General features: G+C 31.8%; 1 protein-coding gene across 1 annotated transcript; it reads right to left on the minus strand.

Annotated features, from left to right (window-relative positions):
* Positions 1–7,262: 7,262 nt before the first annotated feature.
* Positions 7,263–10,689, minus strand: LOC139426182 (uncharacterized). Its single transcript, XM_087152959.1, has 4 exons — positions 10,388–10,689; positions 8,191–8,519; positions 7,797–7,904; positions 7,263–7,711 (listed from the first exon to the last, which is right to left on the minus strand). The coding sequence occupies exons 1-4, from the start codon at positions 10,687–10,689 to the stop codon at positions 7,263–7,265; spliced, it is 1,188 nt and encodes a 395-aa protein (XP_087009085.1).
* Positions 10,690–19,710: the final 9,021 nt, after the last annotated feature.

Genomic DNA, 19,710 nt, shown 5'->3' on the forward strand with positions numbered 1-19,710 from the left:
AGAAAGATGTCATTAGTAAAAATGAACAAGGTCTGTCATTCAAGGAATGAACTCCTGTCCATTTTTTGAAAACATTCAATTTTCAAACAAAAGTGCATATCAAACAAGATTAGACGACGCATTAATATTTTGAAAAGGAACAGCACATTTCAACCTCCTAACTCGGAGGCGATTCTTCCAATTCTGCTTTACTTATAAAACTGCCGTTACGGCGCAGTTAAAATTAAATTTTAAAGTCAAACAGTTCCTCGGAGTTTCTTGACTCATACTGTAAAGTTTTGCCAGATTTTTTATGAATAGTCTGTTACCCTATCTTGACAGCATTCGGAAAGGTCAAGTGAAAAATAGTTATTATTTTAGAATATAAAGTAGCTAAATGCGTATAGATTTGGTCATACAAATATTGTCTATGGAACATAGATATACTCCGTAAAATGTATTTAATTTGCCTGCTAATAAAAGCTTTAAGATCAAATGACAGTTTTTACTTTTTGAATACCTTTAATGACCAGCTTTCATGGTCTTCTCCTTTCGCAAAGATCACCGAAGTCAAGCATCACTGGCTACGGTCAGTGTGCGTGTGGGTGACCACTTGGATCAGTCTGCGTAGGGACCGAGGGTGTGCGGTATTGGTCCTCGTTAAACTGTGCTACCGTAAAGTGCTCGTCTTCGCGCGCAGGTCGTCGGGCTACCGAAGCGGGGGTGTCATCCCCTCCGCAGAGGATCAAAATTGTGATGGCATGTCTTCGGATCATCCTCCGGGATGTTTCCCAGACCGTCGCCAATAGCCCATTGTGCAGCTCTAGTGCGACGTAAATTAGCAACCAACCAACCTTTCGCAAAACTGTCAATTTCAGGTGGAATAGAGTCTCATTCTAACAAAAGTGGGTAAATATTTACGGATTTTTTGCTATTTACTTTTAATGTTTTATATTCTTGATAGGTTCAACCATAACATGTCAGCTGTTTAATTTTTGTATGATGCTTTATTCGAGCATTAACTCGGAATTGAAACCTTTCAGAGGGCCATTTTCTTTAAAAAAAATATGTATTTATTTTTATTTGCCTCATTTCTCATTTTCATGTTGATATTTTTTCAGCTTAAATTGGAAAATATATTTTGTAAAAAGGTAAAGAATATTTATTTTATTTTATAAACGTCGTTGAACAGCCGACCCAATTTTTGTGGTTTACGACGGCTAATGTTCAACTCCGTGGCCTTGTCATTTTGAACCCAATCCAGAAGACAAGGGAACTCCTGGATCAAGGATTGGGAGAAATTTGCGTTCGTGAAGGATTTTTGATGGAACCATACCACATTTGCGTTACATGGAGAGGAAACCACGAAAACCTCCCATGGTTAGCCTGACAGTAAGGGGACTCTAACCCATGATCCGCTTACTACAGAGTATATTTTACGTCAGAGGTAAAGATTTTTTTTTTCTTTCAGAACCGTCGTTGAGCAGCTGACCCAATTCTGGGTTTACGACTACCATTGTTTAAATCCGTAGCCTTGTAGTTTTGAACCCAATCCAGAAGACAGAGGAACTCCTGGATTAGTACCCAAGAGGTATTGATTTGTTACTGAAACTTGGAGGACTTTGTGACCCCGACTGATTTAACGTGTACCAGTCACCATTTAATACACGGGGATTCTTTGGTCGGCTGGATTCGAACTCCCGTTCTTTTGAACGCGAGTCCAACGCCGCACCAACATCCCGGCCCGAGGTAAAGAAATTACAGAAATTGAAGCTGCCATGAAAAGGAAATCGATATTTAATTGACAAAAAGTTTTGCTAGAATACTGCAAGAGCGGAAGCCTGTAAAACTATTAATGATTATAATAAAAAATCTTTTTAAAATGTTTTTCTTTGTCTTCTTCTGTATTAATAATACTCAATCAAATGACTGACTCTGTTTCTATTCAAAAATTTGATCTTATATGAATTTCTAACAATGAAAATAAAAATGATAATTATCGATTAATGAAAATTTAGGTTTAACTATCTTTTTACGCAAGTCTTAAGTTAGTTATGGTATAGAATCAAACCTGCGGTTTTGTTCTTTCTTATAAGAGAGTCTGAAAAAGAGACAAATCCTAAGATGACGAGTGGAATGAGGTGGACTTAGCGGATGGAGTTTGTGTCCATGTGTGGCCAACCTAGTTGGAAAAAAAAAGAAAAATAACTACTAGACTGGTCAAAAAGTAGTATTAAAATAGCAAAAATTTAAAGCCATTGCTTCTATAAAAGCAGTGTTACAGTAAAAATTTAAAGCAACAGATGGTTGTAAGATTATACTGTAGCAGCAAAAATTAGAAGCAATAATAGTAGAAAAAAATGCTAGAATAACAAAAATTCAAAGCAACTAATGGTAGAATTCTAAAGCTGGAATATCTACAATTTAAAACAGCTGCTGGTTGAAAAATAATGCTACAATAACAGAAATTAAAAGCAACTGATAGAATTCTCATGCTAGAATATCAAAAATTCAAAGCAACAGGTGGTAAAAGAGTTATGCTAGAAATAGCAACAAAAAGTATCTGTTGCTCGTGAATTATTGTTAGAAAAGCAGAAAAAGCAAGCAAGTGGTGTTCCAGATCGTGCCAGCAAGACATTAAAGCAACACAATCTGGTTTACAAATGCTGGACAAGCTATAAAGTGTGCCGATGCACACACCATGGTGTGCTATTAGTTTTACTGGAACCAGCAAATATTCAAGGTAGCTCTAGCTGTTATTTTTTTAATTTATTTATTTAATTATTTTTACTAGGATATAGCATTTCATGCTTGTCTGGCAAACAAATACCAGCAAAAAATTTTAAATTGGGCAGGTTTGTCACTACACGAGCAAATCCGGGTCTTCTTCTCACAGGCAAGTTGGACAACCCTCGAGTTTAGTCGATTCAGAGGAGTTTTCACAGCAACTATGGGACGCTGGATAACATAGAGGACATCTCCGATAACAAAATAAGGTTTATTTTCCCTCAGCAGAAACCTTTTCATGTAAACCTAAAAAGGTATTTTATGCGGTTTAAGTGTAAACCTTTTAACCTTAAAACGAGGTCTGTGATAATCTGCTCTTTTCTACGCACATTATCCTTATCGAAAACCTTGGGAAACAGCCTTCAATAAAAAAAAAAAACTTAAATCGAGGTTGTTTTGGGGTTTTAAAATGGGGAAAAATTATTTGAATAAAGCTTAACTTTAGGTGAAAATCATCTTAAATCTAGATAATTATAGGGTTTCTTTTTCTAACGTGTTGTGTGCTCAGCTAAAATCCACCTTGTCATGAAATTTTCATTGCCAATGCCGTTTGATCCTATCGCTGGTGGGATATCAGCTAAAACGTCATTCTGTACGTGACGTCACTCTTTCAAGATCGTATGACGACATTCTTCTGCAATTATTAGTTTAATATTTTACTCTTTACAGCTTTTTATTCCGTGAAAAAATTATCTCTCTCTTTTCCTTCAATTTGCTTTATTGTACTGGGGGGGGGGGGGAGGAATAGCCTTTTTCATCAGTCTGACCTCCTTCGCTATTAAAAACTTAAAGATAATGGGTAGCTAAAGAAAATATGAGATGATTAAATTCTAAAATCTGCGAGTGTTTCTAGCTAACTTTTACATTTGAATTCTGGAATAATCCAAACATTTAAGGAACGTTAGACTAAACAACTGGTTTGGTAATAATGCATAATTTTTTCTTTCTTTTTGATTCTGGTAACCTGCAAGACGCTTTTAAATCATTAAATAAAATTGCGTGGCTGAAGATGTTATGCAATAACGACTGCAACATACATATGAATACTTTTTTAATTCCTACAATATCTGTATTTGTATATTCCTACAATATCTGTAAACAGCTTTCCAAAAGAAACTATCATTTTCACAGCACATCTGAACATTTCATCAAGAAAAAATAGATAAATAGAAATTCATTCTTTGAAGTTGAAAGAAAGAAAAAAATCTCACTAAATGGTTCTTCAGGAAAATATGAAACTTCGTGAAAAATCTGAAAAGAAGGAGAGTAAAGAAAAGTTCGGATCTCTCCCCATTCTGTAGAAGCGAGTCCATTTTCTTCGAAGAAAAAGGGGGGATCCCCTCTCCGCATCCATAAGAGATCGATAACCAACACTTCCGCCTTCATCACACGGTGCTGCATTCTACTAACTTCATTATTTATACTTGTTATCTCAAGATGAGTGTTTTTTGAGACAAAAAATAATGAAGTTTGAATGAAAAAATTTTTTAGGAGGAAGGGTAATGTTTTAATGTTATAGGGACTCTTTTTCTTTTGTTGACAGGGCTTTTCAAAGCTCCTTCGTTAAATAAAGGAATAAAAAATTTCAAAATGTGGAGAAAACATTGAAAAAATTACAGAACAAAGAAAAAAGCGAAAAAGGAAAACAATAATAATAAAAATTATAAAAATTCGGAAGAAATTTTTTTAAATAAAAATCAGGAAAATAAAAGATATAATCATTTCATCAGCTCACACGATTATACCCGCAAAAGGGAGGGGATTCTAATATTTTATCAATGTAGCCAAAGCAAAATATATCAATACAATAGTGTGAGGAGCACTAAAAAAAAAAGATAAAATTTTTTTTACAAAAAATTTACAACAAATAAAAAAGAATATATTAAGTAAAAATATCTTAAAGACAGAAAATAAAATCTTTAAAAAAAATTTATTTTAAGAATTAAACATAAAAATGAAATTTATAAAGCGAGTAGCGAATACAAATGAACGTACATGAACGGAAAATTTTTCAAGAATGATTTAAAATATTTTCGTAACAAGATTGCCAGATTACGAAATATTAAAGCAAAAGCGGAAATTAGGGTAAAAGCGTAAATAGAGAGGTTTTGTTTTAGAGTGCGTACTTATTGCAGTACTGAAGTGCGTTTGATTTGTTAGTTACCAAGGATGGGCCTGAAAATGGATGTGCGCAATTCAATATTATACTGGATAATTTAAAGCTGACAATTAATAATTTTAGAAATTTAACTTTTATTTAGGAAAAAATAAAATAAAATAAAGTAGAAAAGCGAAAGACACATGAAGTGCCTGTTTTGCACATAATTTTAACCACAGATTTTCCCGAAACGGATTTGCACATGATAAAATTTATATAAATTAACAAAAATAAAACTTACAGTTTTTCTTTATTTTCTGCGTTTTTTTTTTCTTTGTGCCCTTTTTGTGTGTATTATATATATATATATATATATATATATATATATATATATATATATATATATATATATATATATATATATATATATATATTCTGCTACGGTATATACTCAAAATTATTGTAGAGTAATGATATTTCGGCAATACGTTTGTCTGAGTAACATATTTAATTGATTAAAGTTTAAAGACAACAGGTCAATGCAATTAAGAGAAAAACCATTTCAAATGTGAAATACTGGTTCATTAAAAACCGGTGTAACCACCAGAATCTTAAATACAAGCGTGAAAACGGGTATGCATTGTGTCATTCTGATGCCGTTTGTCATTTTGTGGGATTTTGCTTCATGCCTGTTGCACTTGGTTAGTCTATAGAGGGATAGTTAATGCTGGTTGTGGATGACGCTGAAGTTGTTGTCTAATAAATAACAGATTTTTGTGTCACTGCAGTGCCAACTGCATTACGTGGCCGAGAAGAACCCTATCTTCTTGAACCTTCCCTTGACCACTGCTGTACAGCACTCAATTATACATTTCTCACCACTCTTTCTGCAATTTCGTGGATGCAAAATCTACCTTCTCGCATCCCTATTGCACGACTAAGTCGGCGAGCTTTTGATAATGGCTTCTTCGTTTTCTTAAAGGCATTCTTGACTAACAGCAACTCACCATGTCAAAATTTAACGAAAAATAACGGTCACGAACACGTATTTAAAGCAACCCTGATTTGCATGTTCACCAGTGGCGCTATAAACTCCGAACTTATGTGCCAAGCGCAAAATTTGAACAGACATCATTTTTTAGTTCTATAATTTTTATTAAGCAAAACTCCTATTGGATTTCGCAAAAAGAAATGCCAATAAATTCTTATAAAACTCTATTTATTTCTCTATAGCATAAAAACATCTTTTTAAAAATTGAAATTTATTCTGTTTTTATCATTAAATATATTGCCATTCAAGGTCAATTAAACTTATGATACAAAATGAAATTGGCGTTTTTTACCGAATCACGGACGCAACGTAGGTGATGCTTTCATCAGACAACATTATACCACCTTTTAATAAATGATATTATAGCAAAATATTATTATAAAAACGCAAAATTTAAATTTAAGTTTATAGTCCTTGAATTTATCTGGTGTCTTGATGTTTCTACCACTTCGGGTAAACTTTTCATCTCTGAAACCTTTCACATTCTCTGAATCCTTTACAGTATCCCTTTCGTTAGGATTACTTGGAGATGGAATTTCTAAACTGTAGATTCGATGAACAGGACGGAGTAATTTTCCATGTCTAGTTTTTAAAAGCACAAACCTACTACTTCCATCTTCACCTGGATATCAAATTTGTAATCTAAAGAAACTTGGATACCCAAATTAAAGATGACTCCAGAAAAACGAACACAACGTTTATTTCATATGGACAGCACAAGAAGGAATAAAAATATAACAAATATGAGAAAGAAAATAATTGGCACAGCGCCATCTATTGATATAACTTTAAACATGATTTTTAGACATTATTTAACACTCCCCACCATGCATCCATTTATTGGATGCATTAAATATTCATTGCACTTCTAGATTATATAGTCTTTCAATGGGTCTTTTTACAACATTGTTTTTCAATTGAATCTCACATGATCTAATTTTTCCATCTCTACCTGTAAACAAGTTTTTAATCCTTCCTAACTTCCAATTATGGCGATTAACATTATCTTCTCTCACGAGAGCAACATCATCAACTTAATAAGTATTCATATTTTTGATTGTTTAGAAAACATAACAGATCCTAACTCTAATAAATATTCCTTAAAAAATCTTTTCCAAAAATGATCCAACAATAGTAATCTACATTTCCACTTTTTGGTTAATTCCACCTTATTTGACATTAAATTAAGATTACTATTTGGAGAAGGTAAAGTAGTTAAACGTGACCCAACAGTAAAATGTGAAGGAGTTAAGGGGTCGGGCTCATTTGAATCATTATAAACATAAGTTAATGGCCTTGAGTTAATAACCGATTCTCCTTCAATTAATTCTCCATAACAAAGAGAAGCTATACCCAAAACTTTTTTAAGCAATTTTTAACAGATCGAACAAGCCTTTCCCCAAAACCTCCCCACCATGGGGCACCTTCTACAATGAATTTCCATTCTATTTGATGTTTCTCTAAGAAGTTACACACTTTATCATTTTTACACAATTTATACAAATATTTAAGTTCTTTATCGGCAGACTTAAAAGCTTTAGCATTATCAGAGTGTATAACTTTACTAATATCCCTACGGGCAAAAAATCGTCCTAATGATAGCAAAAAACATTTAGTGCTTAAATTAGATATTAAATCTAAATGAATATTACGAGTAACAGCACATGCAAATAAACTTATATACACTTTAGAATTATCTTTTAAATACAATGGTCCTGCAAAATCAATACCAGTAATCTCAAATGGTTGAGATTTCTCTACTCTATCAATAGGTAAAGGTGAAATAATTTCTTTACCTGTAAATTTTTTACAAACTCTATAATTATACAAAATAGATTTAACAAATTGTCTCCCTTTTATAATCCAAAACTTACTTCTTACTTAAAGTTTCATTAACACCATTATGTAATACTTTTTCATGACAATCATAAACAATTAATTTTGCAAAATAATCATTAGAAAGAACAATTGGACATTTTTCATACACATCTAAAGATGAATTAATTAATATAGTTTTCACTCTTAGAATACCTTTATCATGTAGCATAAGATTAACATTAGCTAATTTGCAATTTTTATCTACACATTTATTTTGTTTGAGAGTTTGGATTTCAGAATAAAAACTCTGTGCTTGGGACATTTTAATCCAGTATTCCCAAGATTTTTCAGCTTCCAGTACCGAAATCGGGCCTGTGCACTTACTTCTGTTTTGTCTTCAGAATATTAATAAATCTGAAAACGTAGGATGTTACATGTACTAATTTTCGAATTTTACTGGACTTTGAAATGCACAAAATAGGTTGAATTTCACAATTTTTAACAACAGGTGTCATATCACATCTTTCTTCATTACAAGAAGAAAGTAATGCGATTTCAAAGGAATTTTTATCAGGCAAGTTTTCTTCTGATTCGGATAACCAAGAAGAACCATAGACCCACATACTGTCATACACTAAATCTTTGATTTTTACACCATGGGTTATCTTGTCATCCGGATTATCACTGCCTGGACAGTGATACCACATTTCTGGAGATGTACATTCCTTTATTTCACTGACACGATTTTTCACAAAAGTTTTCCAACGATATGCTGATCCTCTAATCCTGTTGAGCACAATTTAGCTGTCAGTCCATAGAAGAGGTTTTGCATTAGGAAATTGCTCCTGCATAACTTTCAACAAACGCACTCTAATAACTGCAGCCATTAGCTACAACCGAGGAAAAGTCATTTTTTTTAAAGGAGCTACCTTTCCTTTGGCTAGATGAGAACAAAGAACTTCAGAAGAACAAATGCTGTTTGAATTTCACTAGAAATGGTGAATCTCAAATAGATAACAATTCCATACGCAGTTTGCGAAGAATCACAAAATACATGTATTTCTAAACTCTGTGGAGTAACTCTCGATCGAAAATACCAACGTGGTATATTGACTTCACATAATCCTTGTAGTTGGTTGTACCAGCAGTTCCAATTGTCTTTTATTTCTTCTGGCACCGGTTGAACCCAATCAATGCCATCCATCCAGAGCTTTTGAAACATAATTTTTGCTTGAATGGAAAATGGCGACAGGTAGCCCAAGGGGTCGAACAGTCTCGATGAAATCTAAAGAATAGTTCTTTTGATCATTTTCTTTTCTGAAGGAGTATCCACAACATCATCTGGTGAGTAGGTAAAGCAATCATCCGTTGAATAGTATCTCAGTCCAAGTATCTTTGATGAAGCTTCAGGCATATTTAATTTTAAATTTTTACTTTCTGAGAGAAATTCTTTCTTTAATTCTTCCGAATTAAAGTTCCATTTGGTTAATTTCATTGATGCTTCATTCATAATTGTTTTAGCTTCATGATAGACTTGACGAGCCTCGTCTTCTGAGTCTACTCCGGTGATGAAATCATCAACATATAAGGAATTGTCTAGTAGTTGAACTGTCTTAGGATAAATATCTTTAAAAAATTTTCAGATGATTCTTAATACAGGCAGCAAGCAAAAATGGACTTGGCTTCAAAAATTAGTCTACAAAATCAATACACTGCAATTTTAGGATTTTGTAAATCCGACTCATCATCAAGCCAAAGAAAACGCATGGCATCTCTGCCCTCTGGAGAAATAGAAATTTGATGAAATGCCTTCTCTATATCCGACGTCATAATTATTCGATATTTTCTGAAGTTCAGGAGAATTTTTAGTAAATCCGGTAAAAAGTTCGGTCCATCTAAAAGGCAGTCATTGAGAGAAAGTTCCTCTTTTTCTTTTGATGAAGCATCATACACAATTCTTAATTTTGTAGTTGCATGTTCAGGCCTTATCACAGCATTATGAGGAATATAATATATGTCACTGCATTTTAAATAATCACCAATTTTTTCAATTATTTTTTCTTTTAATTGCCCAGAATAAAATTTCAATTATTATTTCTTCTTTATATTCTTCAAATCATTCTAAGTTCTTCCTAAATGTTTGCAACAATTTGAAAAAAGGAAATTTTGCATTTTTATAATTATCTTTAAGTTTTATTTCTTCTTCCTTCCACGGTAATTTAATTTCGTATCTCTTCTCCTTCTGAGTGATTGATGAAGAAAATAATTCTAAAGCTTTTTCTGTTTCTTTAGATGAAGAATTTTGACTTACTTCTAATGTTTTTGACTCCTTCTCTTCTTCTTTCTCATTCAAGTCCGATTTAAAACAAATTGAGTCATGATGTTTTCCTCTGCATTTTTTACACGAAAATTTATTTATGCATTGAGTGGACATATGATTTCTTCCGAAACATGAAAAACACCTTCCTTTTCTTCTTAGGAATTCTAGCTTCTTTTTAATATCAAAAACATTGCAGTTATACTTTGAATGATTTACACAGTCACAAAAAATGCATCTATAATTTACTGTTGACAAGGCGGATGCAGTTCCAGGTTTATTCCGATAAAATTCAGATTTTCCCTTCTACTCAAATCTGGATAAATCTTGGCTATACTTATTCTTCGTGTGACTAACTAAGCTTGCCGCTACACGACAGTTAATTTCCTTTTTCAAAAAACTCAAAAGTTCTTGCATATCAAATTCTTTTTCTGATTTCCGACATCGATTAAATTCAAAATTTAGCTCTTCCGGAAGTTTCTGCTGAATAATTGGGCATAGTAAATTTCCATAACTTCCTGCAGTTACATTTAATGATGACAGGCTTCTTATTTGTATTTCACATTCATCATATAGTCTTCTTAGTGCTTTTAAGTTGGAAACATTTCGAATAGGTTCAATAGCGAGAACTTTTGTCATATGAGAGCTTATCACAATGTCCGTTCTTCCAAAACGCTCTTTCAGAATCTCGTTAGAGGAATCATAAATCTGATCACTAATGGCAAATCCAAATATCGATGCGCAAATCAATATGCAAATTTTCAAATTTTTCAGTCTTTCGTAATTCGTTGTTGTTATGAATAGCTGTTTCAAATTGATTATAAAAATCCAACCACTTTTTAGAATCTCCGTAAAATGTTCCTATTTTCAGACGAGGTAGGTTCATTATTTTTGATTCAGTTTTAACAACAACAGTTTTGTTTCTATCACTTTCGATATTAATTTTTGAATTAGAAGAACATCGATTTAAAAATCTCTGAATCATACCTTTCCATGTCACTATTTTTTCTTGATATTCTTGGCAGATGGTTTGGTGGTTATTTCACTTTCGAACTCCTGTTCACCAACAGTGTATTCCAGTTTTTCATCCAATTGTTTTAATTCCATCATTTTTGCATTTTGTTGCTCACTTAAATCCAATAAAAGGTCTGCTTCATCAAGTCCTGCGATTCATCTGCTAAACTCGCTTCAATTTTCGATATTAATTTAGTAGTTAGCTGTCTTACCACAGTTCGTTTCATTTTTTGATTCCCTAGCATTTCTTTCGTAGCCATCGTTCTAAATTAATTTATCCAAGTATTCTTCCAAAAACTTTCAATTCCATAAAAAGTCCCCTATTCCAGGGATTTCGGTTCCATATCAAATTTGTACTCTAAAGAAACTTGGATACCCAAATTAAATATGACTCCAGAGAAACGAACACAACGTTTATTTCATATGGACAGCGCAAGAGGGAATAAAAATATAAAAAACTTGAGAAAGAAAATAATTGGCACAGTGCGATCTATTGATATAACTTTAAACATGATTTTTAGACATTATTTAACACTGGGTACATGTGAATTACACTCTCCAATGGCCAAAATGAGCGTTTCTGATCCACATTTTAATTAAGATAATATCACTGATTTTTACTGATTGCTCTGGATGTTTCAAGCAGTAGTTATCCAAATTCTGTTCTAAGCCTCTACCTTAAATTTTCTCTTGTTGATATTGAATTTGTGTAGAAAAATTCCCTTTATCTATATGATCCAGATCAGGAACCCCTACTTCTTGAATGGGCTGCTAGAACATGGCTGGAGCTAAAGGCTGCAAATCATCTGGAATCGTACGTAATAGGTCTTACATTTCTAATGGAGTCGCCAATCACAAATCAAAGTTAACATTTCTTCGTGCTTCAAACTTGCGTTACAGAGTACTTTCGTCACAGACTGAGTAAGATGTTCCCAAAAACCTTCCCCCGAAGGGGGGGGATTTAATTTCCAAGTTGTTTTCTTGTTTCAACCTCAACTACATTCCATGCAATCGAGTTGAAAAGATTATTTGTATTAACAAAATTAACTCCATTATTGCTGCAAATGACTTGAGGGCGTCCCCATCTCCTCAAATTTAGTAGAAATGCTTCAGAAGTTGATTAAAACTCCTCGAGTTCTAAATGAACAGTGCATATATATAGAGAGAGAACTATCCAGCTCTTGACTCCTCTCTTTAGACCAGCATGATCAATACCGCAAATTTCAAACACTGATGCGTCCCTGATTCTGTCTTCCGGCAGTGCAGCAGGGATTCTCTTAATAGCCTTAACGGTAATGTCTTCTGACACATTTTTTAATTATTTTTCTCACAGTTTTTCTCGAATTTAATTTCCCTCAACCACTTCCCTTACCAATTATTTTGAAGAAAATAAAATGCAAAAAATCAGCATATTTTTCTTTACTTTATTAATAAATACTAGAAACTGAAGCAAAACATGATGCGCAGGTTTTAAGTTCAGATTTGAATTTTTTTTTTTTAATGTGTAAGAAACATTTTATTTAAAATCAGTTTACTATATCCCGAGTTACCTCGGGCAAATGAAAAAAGTTAAATATTAGAAAGGACAACACAAAGTGATACTTTTCAAACGTCAGAGAAGGAATACGTCATTTTTTTTAAACTCTTACTGCTATTTAAATTCAACAACCATAGTATATACAATCGCAAAAAATGCGTGTGCAGTCCCACAGTCCAACAGCAAAACTCGAAACTTCCAATCACAGCAGATTATATTTTTTGCTTCAGACCGAGTAAAAACGTGATAAAACAAAATATACTGACGAATTCTGCTAAGCCCGAGTTTTCTCGGGATGATAAATAATACCCGAGTCAACTCGGGATAATTAGGGAAGCGGCTAAATCCATCAATAGAGTATTCAATCCGCAATGTTGTAATTCTAATTGCCGTTCTTGGATGCATAGCTCTACTCATTTATGCTTACTATGCAATAAAATGGGTGTTTTAAAGTTATCGCTATCTTTTCTTTCTGTTAATTTTGTTATTCTTCAGCAAAAGATTCTTTTTGAACTAAACTAACAATTTTTCTTTCGGATTCTATTTTCTGGATAAGTCACCACTCTTTAGTTTTCCTAGAATTGGTCAAGAATCTAATAATCATTTCTGGTTATTTTTCTACAGCTTGAAAAGCATGTAAGAAACCAACCTTTTTCAATCGTGGCATATAACAGTGTCAGTGATCTCTTTTTCATTTCTGTAACCACTTCTTGTTTGGTCAATATATCGGATTTCGGCCACTGATCTTCTCCCTTCATCAGCCAGGATGGTCCCTCCCACCAATGAGAGTCAATTAATTTCTTTACTGTACAACATCTTGAAGGAAAATCGGCAGGGTTTTCAAAAGCAGGCACGTGTCTTCAGTCTAGTATATTTGTCTCGATTTCTCTAACCCTGTTTTGAACAATTACTGCCCAAGGTTATTGGTTCTGAATCCAGTGTAAGGCAGTTGATGATTCTGTCCAGAAAAATTTATTTGCATTAGTGGGATTCGAAGCTTTTTTAACAGAGAAGCTATTCCAACACAAACGTTGCAAGCCATCAATTCCTATTTTAGAATAGAAATTCTCTTTAAAGGAACAATTCGGTACTTGGAAAATACTAATTGAATTTTCGATTATCTTTCTCCTTATAGGTACACAACTGATGCATGAGCTCAACCAGAAGCACCACAAAATGCATGTAAGCTTATCACTATCACCATCAATCAATATAAATCTTGGAATTCTCAATTGTGTCAGCAAATGAAGTTCATCTAGCCAGTTCATGAACTTCTTAATCGACTCTTTTGGTATTTCAGCATCCCAACTTTGTTTTGAGTACCAGCTTTCCCGGAGCGATAGTTTTGGAAAAAGACTTACAGGGCTGAAAAATCCAATGGGATCGAAGACCTGCTGTGCCAATGAGAGCGAAATTCTTCTAGTTATCAGTTTTTCTGGCTTAGTTACTGCACTGACACCACGAAATAAGGTATCTTCAGAGCGATCCCACAACATACATAAGACTGGAGTTGGTTTGGCTACAATTTTTGGCCTGTTGTATTCTCCCACCCTTTCAATTCGAATTTGGCTTTGGCCATAAGCTCGGTAGACACTTTAACAAATGTATTCATCTCTTCCTCAGAGTCTACTGATATGATGCAACATAAAATTACTTTCTTAATTTTTCAGAAATATCTTTAGCTTCATGTATTACATTCACAAGATGGTGTTGGATAACAGTTCCGCGAAAGAAAGTAACTCCCAAAACCACTCTTCTTTATGTTTTATTTTGGGCATCTTCCAACCGGAGAAAACGATGTAAAAGTTTTTCAGAATATACTTTTTCATCATCAAGCCACTTTATAAAAACAAAATTTTTAGAATCATAATTACAGTTTGAATTAAATTTTGATGTAAGTTTATCGAATCTTTTTTCAGCAATAATTCTATTATCAGGAAGATTTTCAACTTTTTTCAATAGAAAATTTAATTTCATATCTTCCTTTATTATTTATAGTAACTGTCTTCTGTTATTGTCTCGGGTAACCAAATATTTGATTTAACAATAAGAATTCTCAATAAATTCTTATAAAACTCTATTTTTTGTTGATAATAATAATTGATGGCCGAAATGTGATCGAAATTTAGAGTGACTGTAAATTTTATTTGGCCTTATATTCTGTTTGTAACGGTTAGAAAACCATTGGAAATCGTATTATTATAAAAGCAATCGTAATTTCTGATTATGATAACTTCTACTTTGTGATTAATTAAACAAGGAATTTTGCTACAGAAAACGATTAAAACTTGTTTTGTTATTTAACATAAAGATCCAATTAAAATTTTAGTGTTTTAGTTAGTCTTAAATTGGTAAGAATTTTGATTGGCTATAAATTAATTCATTTTGTTGATAATATCGAAATAAATTCTTGTAGAGGATAGAAAACGATTGAAAATTGCATTGACCCGTGGTACATTGACTATTTACATCTTATTTAACGTTTGAGAGAGAGAGATTAACGCTTTAAAACGCAATTTAAATATTCTGTAATTTCTAATAACTTGAGAATCTCACCTCCTTGCTCTCCGTGTTTTAGAAGTTCTTTCTCATTTTCTTTTCCTCTTCAATTTTTCTTTCGATTACCAAAACTTTCTTTAAGAACGAGAACAAAGAGAAAACTAAAAGCCAGGGATCGGGATTTTTTTTTTAATAAGAAATTCCGATTAATTTGATTTTCATGATATTTTTCAAACCATATTTTGAGAAATTTATTTTGTATAATCAGTTAAATTTTAAAAATATAATTATAAATCAAATTTTGTTTTAAAAAAAATAGTGATATATTTTAAGGTATATCACTGAATTAAGAATTGTTTTTTAACATAATGCATGCAAATGGTTCAAAGTTATCGAAATAATAATTAGTATGATATATGGATCATTGATATGATACATTATTTGAGTAATCCAAATCTGATTCATATGATAATAGAATAGAATCAAAATAGAATATAAATGTATCATCATAACTTCTAAAAAACAAGCTAATGTTAACAAATCACAAAATTAATTTATAAATTGTTTCCTTTTAATATTTCAAATAACAAAATAAAAGGCATTGTTTAATACCTTATCTTAATTGCAGGTTAGCAAATATTTCCGTGAAGAATAACTAAATACCAAAAAATAATAATAATAAAAAATTGTACTATAAAAATGTAACTTGAATTTATCTTTTAAGCAGCTTTTTAACGCTATATTACGATAATTTCCTTTTAACATAATAAATACTTCTGGATACCGAAATTACAATATTTAAAAAAAATGCTGTTTTTAAAATACTGCTTTAAAATTAGAACTATGACTAAGGTCATGCTTTTCATGAAACTATTCATATTTAGTAGCTTTTTTTCATATGCATAAATATATTTAATAAATATGTTCTAAATTTTCATTTTGAATTAATTCTAAAAATTCAAAAGAATATTTAAAATGTCATTCCCCGAATGTTGTAATTTATTACATACCACGTACTAATGCCAATTGAAATTTATGAACACAACAATAAAAAAAATACTATAATAAATACTATAAATAAAATACTATACAAATACTTAAAATAAGATACTATGCAAATTTTTAAATAAATAATACAGTAAAGTCCCGATTATGCGAGTTTCAGATTTAAGCGAGCTATCAAATATTTCATGGATATTTTTGTTCTAGTTTATTTTTAAACTGTCGGGGGAAAAAATTCTGAATTTTATCTTCCAAAACAGTCAGGAAAACGAAATTCAACAACTTGATCCGATGAAATGATCGTTAATATCGTCAATGATTAAAATGAATCAAAACGAAGATGATGCAGACAGTGACGATGAAAATCAACCTATAAAAATCTCTCAGACAGATGGACTAAAAGCTAGCGAAAGTGCTATCGAATATATAGAACATCTAAAAAAAAAGGCGAAACATTGCTGTAGAAAAGAGTAATGTAAAACCAAAAACGATTAAGGACTTTTTTAAGTAAGAACTCTTTAATTCTCGTAAAGTATGTTTTTAAGTAAGCTTTTTGATTATACTGAGAATTGTGTGTGGTATACCGTATAAATTTTGTATTTGTTAAATATATTATATTTTTACCTACATTTTTTCTTTCCTTTTTTATACTCTTTGCTTTAACCGAGTTTTTCGGTTATCCGAGTGAGTCGTGGTTCACATTAAGTCGGATAATCGGGAATCTACTGCAAATAAATTTTAGAATAAATTTTAAAATGAATTTTAATATAATAAAAAGTTTCAACAGTCTTACTTCAAAATGCTTTGGAAATTAACTATTTTTCTTAAAAAAATTATTTGATTTAAATCAATGATTTTTCTTTAAAAAAAAAAAAAAAAAAAAAAAAAAAAAAGAAGAAGAAAACATTTGATTTAAATCAATGTTTTTTTTTAAAAAATAAAAAAAGAAGAAAACACTCGATTTAGATCGTGATTAAAAGCAACTTGATTTAAATTAATGGGTTATGCTAAAAACTTTGAGCTAAAATTCAATAAAGATGTTTAAAATTCAATAAAGATCTTTTAATTGAACCAGTCAGTTGTTAAAGGCGCAATTTTAAAGATGATTCAATAAATCCCATTATTTAATCTTAGAGTTTGAGTTGTTGCTAACCATATAAAAATAAATTCATTTATTTGGTACTCTTAGTATTTTTATAATTTTTTCCTCTTAAAATTTGTCTTTTTAAAATTTTATGATACATATTTCTTTTACTTGTTAAAACACATATTTCTAATACTGTTGAATTTTATAGAAAGATCAGTAACTAAATCTGCAATAAAATATTTCATGCAGGTGTTTCTGTAATAAGGGTATTTATTTTTTATAAATACTCTTAATCTAATCATAAAGTTTTTTACATTTTTCATTTTAACAGCTTTAACTTAAGATCTGTTTGTATTTATTTCAGCAAATATCTATGTTTTTCTTTATAAGAGATGCACACTATGCATTGGCGTGTGCGCGGTCTCACAATTCATCCCATATTAATGAATTGTCAATGAAATTACATACTTTTACGTTAGAATGGGAAACGTATTTTTGATTATTTAAGAAGCAAAATTTTATTTTATAACCGTCGTTGAACAACAGACCCAATTTTTTATGTTTGCGTCCACCCACGTTCTACTCCGTAGCCTTGTCATTTTGAGCCCAATCCAGAAGACAAGGGAGCTCCTGTATCAGGTTTTGGGGGAAATTTGTCTTTCGTGGAGGACTTCTTGATGGAACTAACAAGCATTTGCTTTACATGGAGAGGAAGACCACGAGAACCTCCCACGGTTAGCCTGACGGCAAGGGGACTTAACCCATGATCCGTCTACCATTGAGGATATTTTATGTCAGCACTGTGGTCGGTGGAAGCCGGATGCGGAATTCGTATCGACCAACCATTGCTGGGATATAAATCCGGTTCACCTCATTAGAAGGCTCTATCCCCTGAGTCATCATGGCTCAAAAAACAAGATTTATAAAATTTTGACAAACATCAATTTAATTGAATTATCGATACATGAAATTTTCACAGGAAAAGCATTCAGTGATTTATTATTAAGCAAATAAGCCTAATTTTGACTATAAAAGAGACCATACCCGTTAAAGACTAGAGCAAAAATCATTTAATTGTTGATACAAGGTAATTTTATTTTTTCAGAACATTTAATATTATTTTAACCGTAAAACAAAAACTCAATACCCGTTTTGAAAAGTTTAAATTGATGGATGATGCATTATGTTTTTACATAATTTACTGTGAAATGGACCAACTATTTTTGATCATTGATATATATTATTGACATATGAAAGACACGCAGACAGACACACAAACTCTTCATTTTATTATTATAGACTATTTTAAATACTTAAATCCACAGTTAATCTCTTATCTTTTTACTATCGATTAAAAAAAATATGAAATAGATTTACTTGATCTGACGAACACTAACAACGATAAACATTATCCGCAAAATTTTTGAATGACTTTTTGAATGACTTAAGAAAGGTGTAATTTTAAAAAGTTAAAAAGGAAAGAAGTTGTAATCAAAATAATTATTTTTCCACAAAATATTAAATGGCAGGCTACGAGGAGACTTTCATTTTAATTTAGAGAATAATCTTATTTTCCGTCCACGAGAGCTCGTACTCAAATTGTAAATGATACTACCTAATATCGTTTGAAAAGGAAAGGAAAAAAATAATGTGTTCCATTTGCACTCGACTAACTCAATTTTATTCGGTCATTTGTTTCCTTGTAATTATTTAAGGCCTTTCGTCACGCTCTTTGGTTAAAATAACAATATAACAAATAAAAACGAATGGAAAAAAAAAGAACATTTTCCTTGTTCGCATCACTTAAAACATTCGGGAGAATGAAGCAGCATCTCCATCGCTTTCTAATCCCCACACCCGCCATTTTGAGCTGTCATAAAAAAACTACCGAAAAGGCTCGGTTGCAGTTATTGTTAAAGCGACCCATTTTGTTAGTAACTCTTGATCTGAATATTAAATAGCAATAGCTCTCCACGCACAAAAGGAATCCGGTTCTCGATGCGCAGATTTTTTTTTTTTTTAGTGACGAACTTTCTGTTGCTTTTTACTTTCAGTAGAACATTTCATTTAAATCAACTTCTTCGGGGGGGGGGGGGATTTGAGAGGAGAAAGGGGGAAATTGCGATCAGAGTGCATCGAACAGGTTGTTCAAAGTGAATAAACATGATTATTTACGTTGATCTGAATGGCATCGTAATTATTCTATCGTTACGAAATTCGTAACTCGTTTGAAATCGTCTGCATTTCAGATATTGTTCCACTTTTTTTTTCTTTTCCTTTTTAGCGTTTCTATGAGTTGTTTCGTTTATAAACATGAAATATCATAAAATGTGACAGATTAGGAAGTAAAATAAAGAAAAGTAATAATAATTGTTTTCCTTTTAGGTCGTACGTGTGTATAGAATTTTTTTCGTATTGAAGTCAAAGGCCAGATCAAGGTAAAGAAAGTAGTGATTTCATTATTTATTTAAAATCAATGTGAAAGTACCATTAAAATATGGAGTGCAGTAATAAGCTGCTA

This window comes from Parasteatoda tepidariorum, chromosome 10 (genome assembly GCF_982258835.1).
Source record: "Parasteatoda tepidariorum strain Cologne lab strain chromosome 10, Ptep-v5.0, whole genome shotgun sequence".
Taxonomy (NCBI): Eukaryota; Metazoa; Arthropoda; class Arachnida; order Araneae; family Theridiidae; genus Parasteatoda; species Parasteatoda tepidariorum.

Coding starts and splice junctions, on each gene's coding strand:
- LOC139426182 (XM_087152959.1), bottom strand. CDS start 10,689: ATGACAAAAGTTCTCGCTATTGAACCTATTCGAAATGTTTCCAACTTA. Junction 8,520..10,387: donor GTTAGTCACACGAAGAATAA/GTATAGCCAAGA, acceptor TGTGCTCAACAG/GATTAGAGGATCAGCATATC. Junction 7,712..7,796: donor TGGTGTTAATGAAACTTTAA/GTAAGAAGTAAG, acceptor AAAAATTTACAG/GTAAAGAAATTATTTCACCT.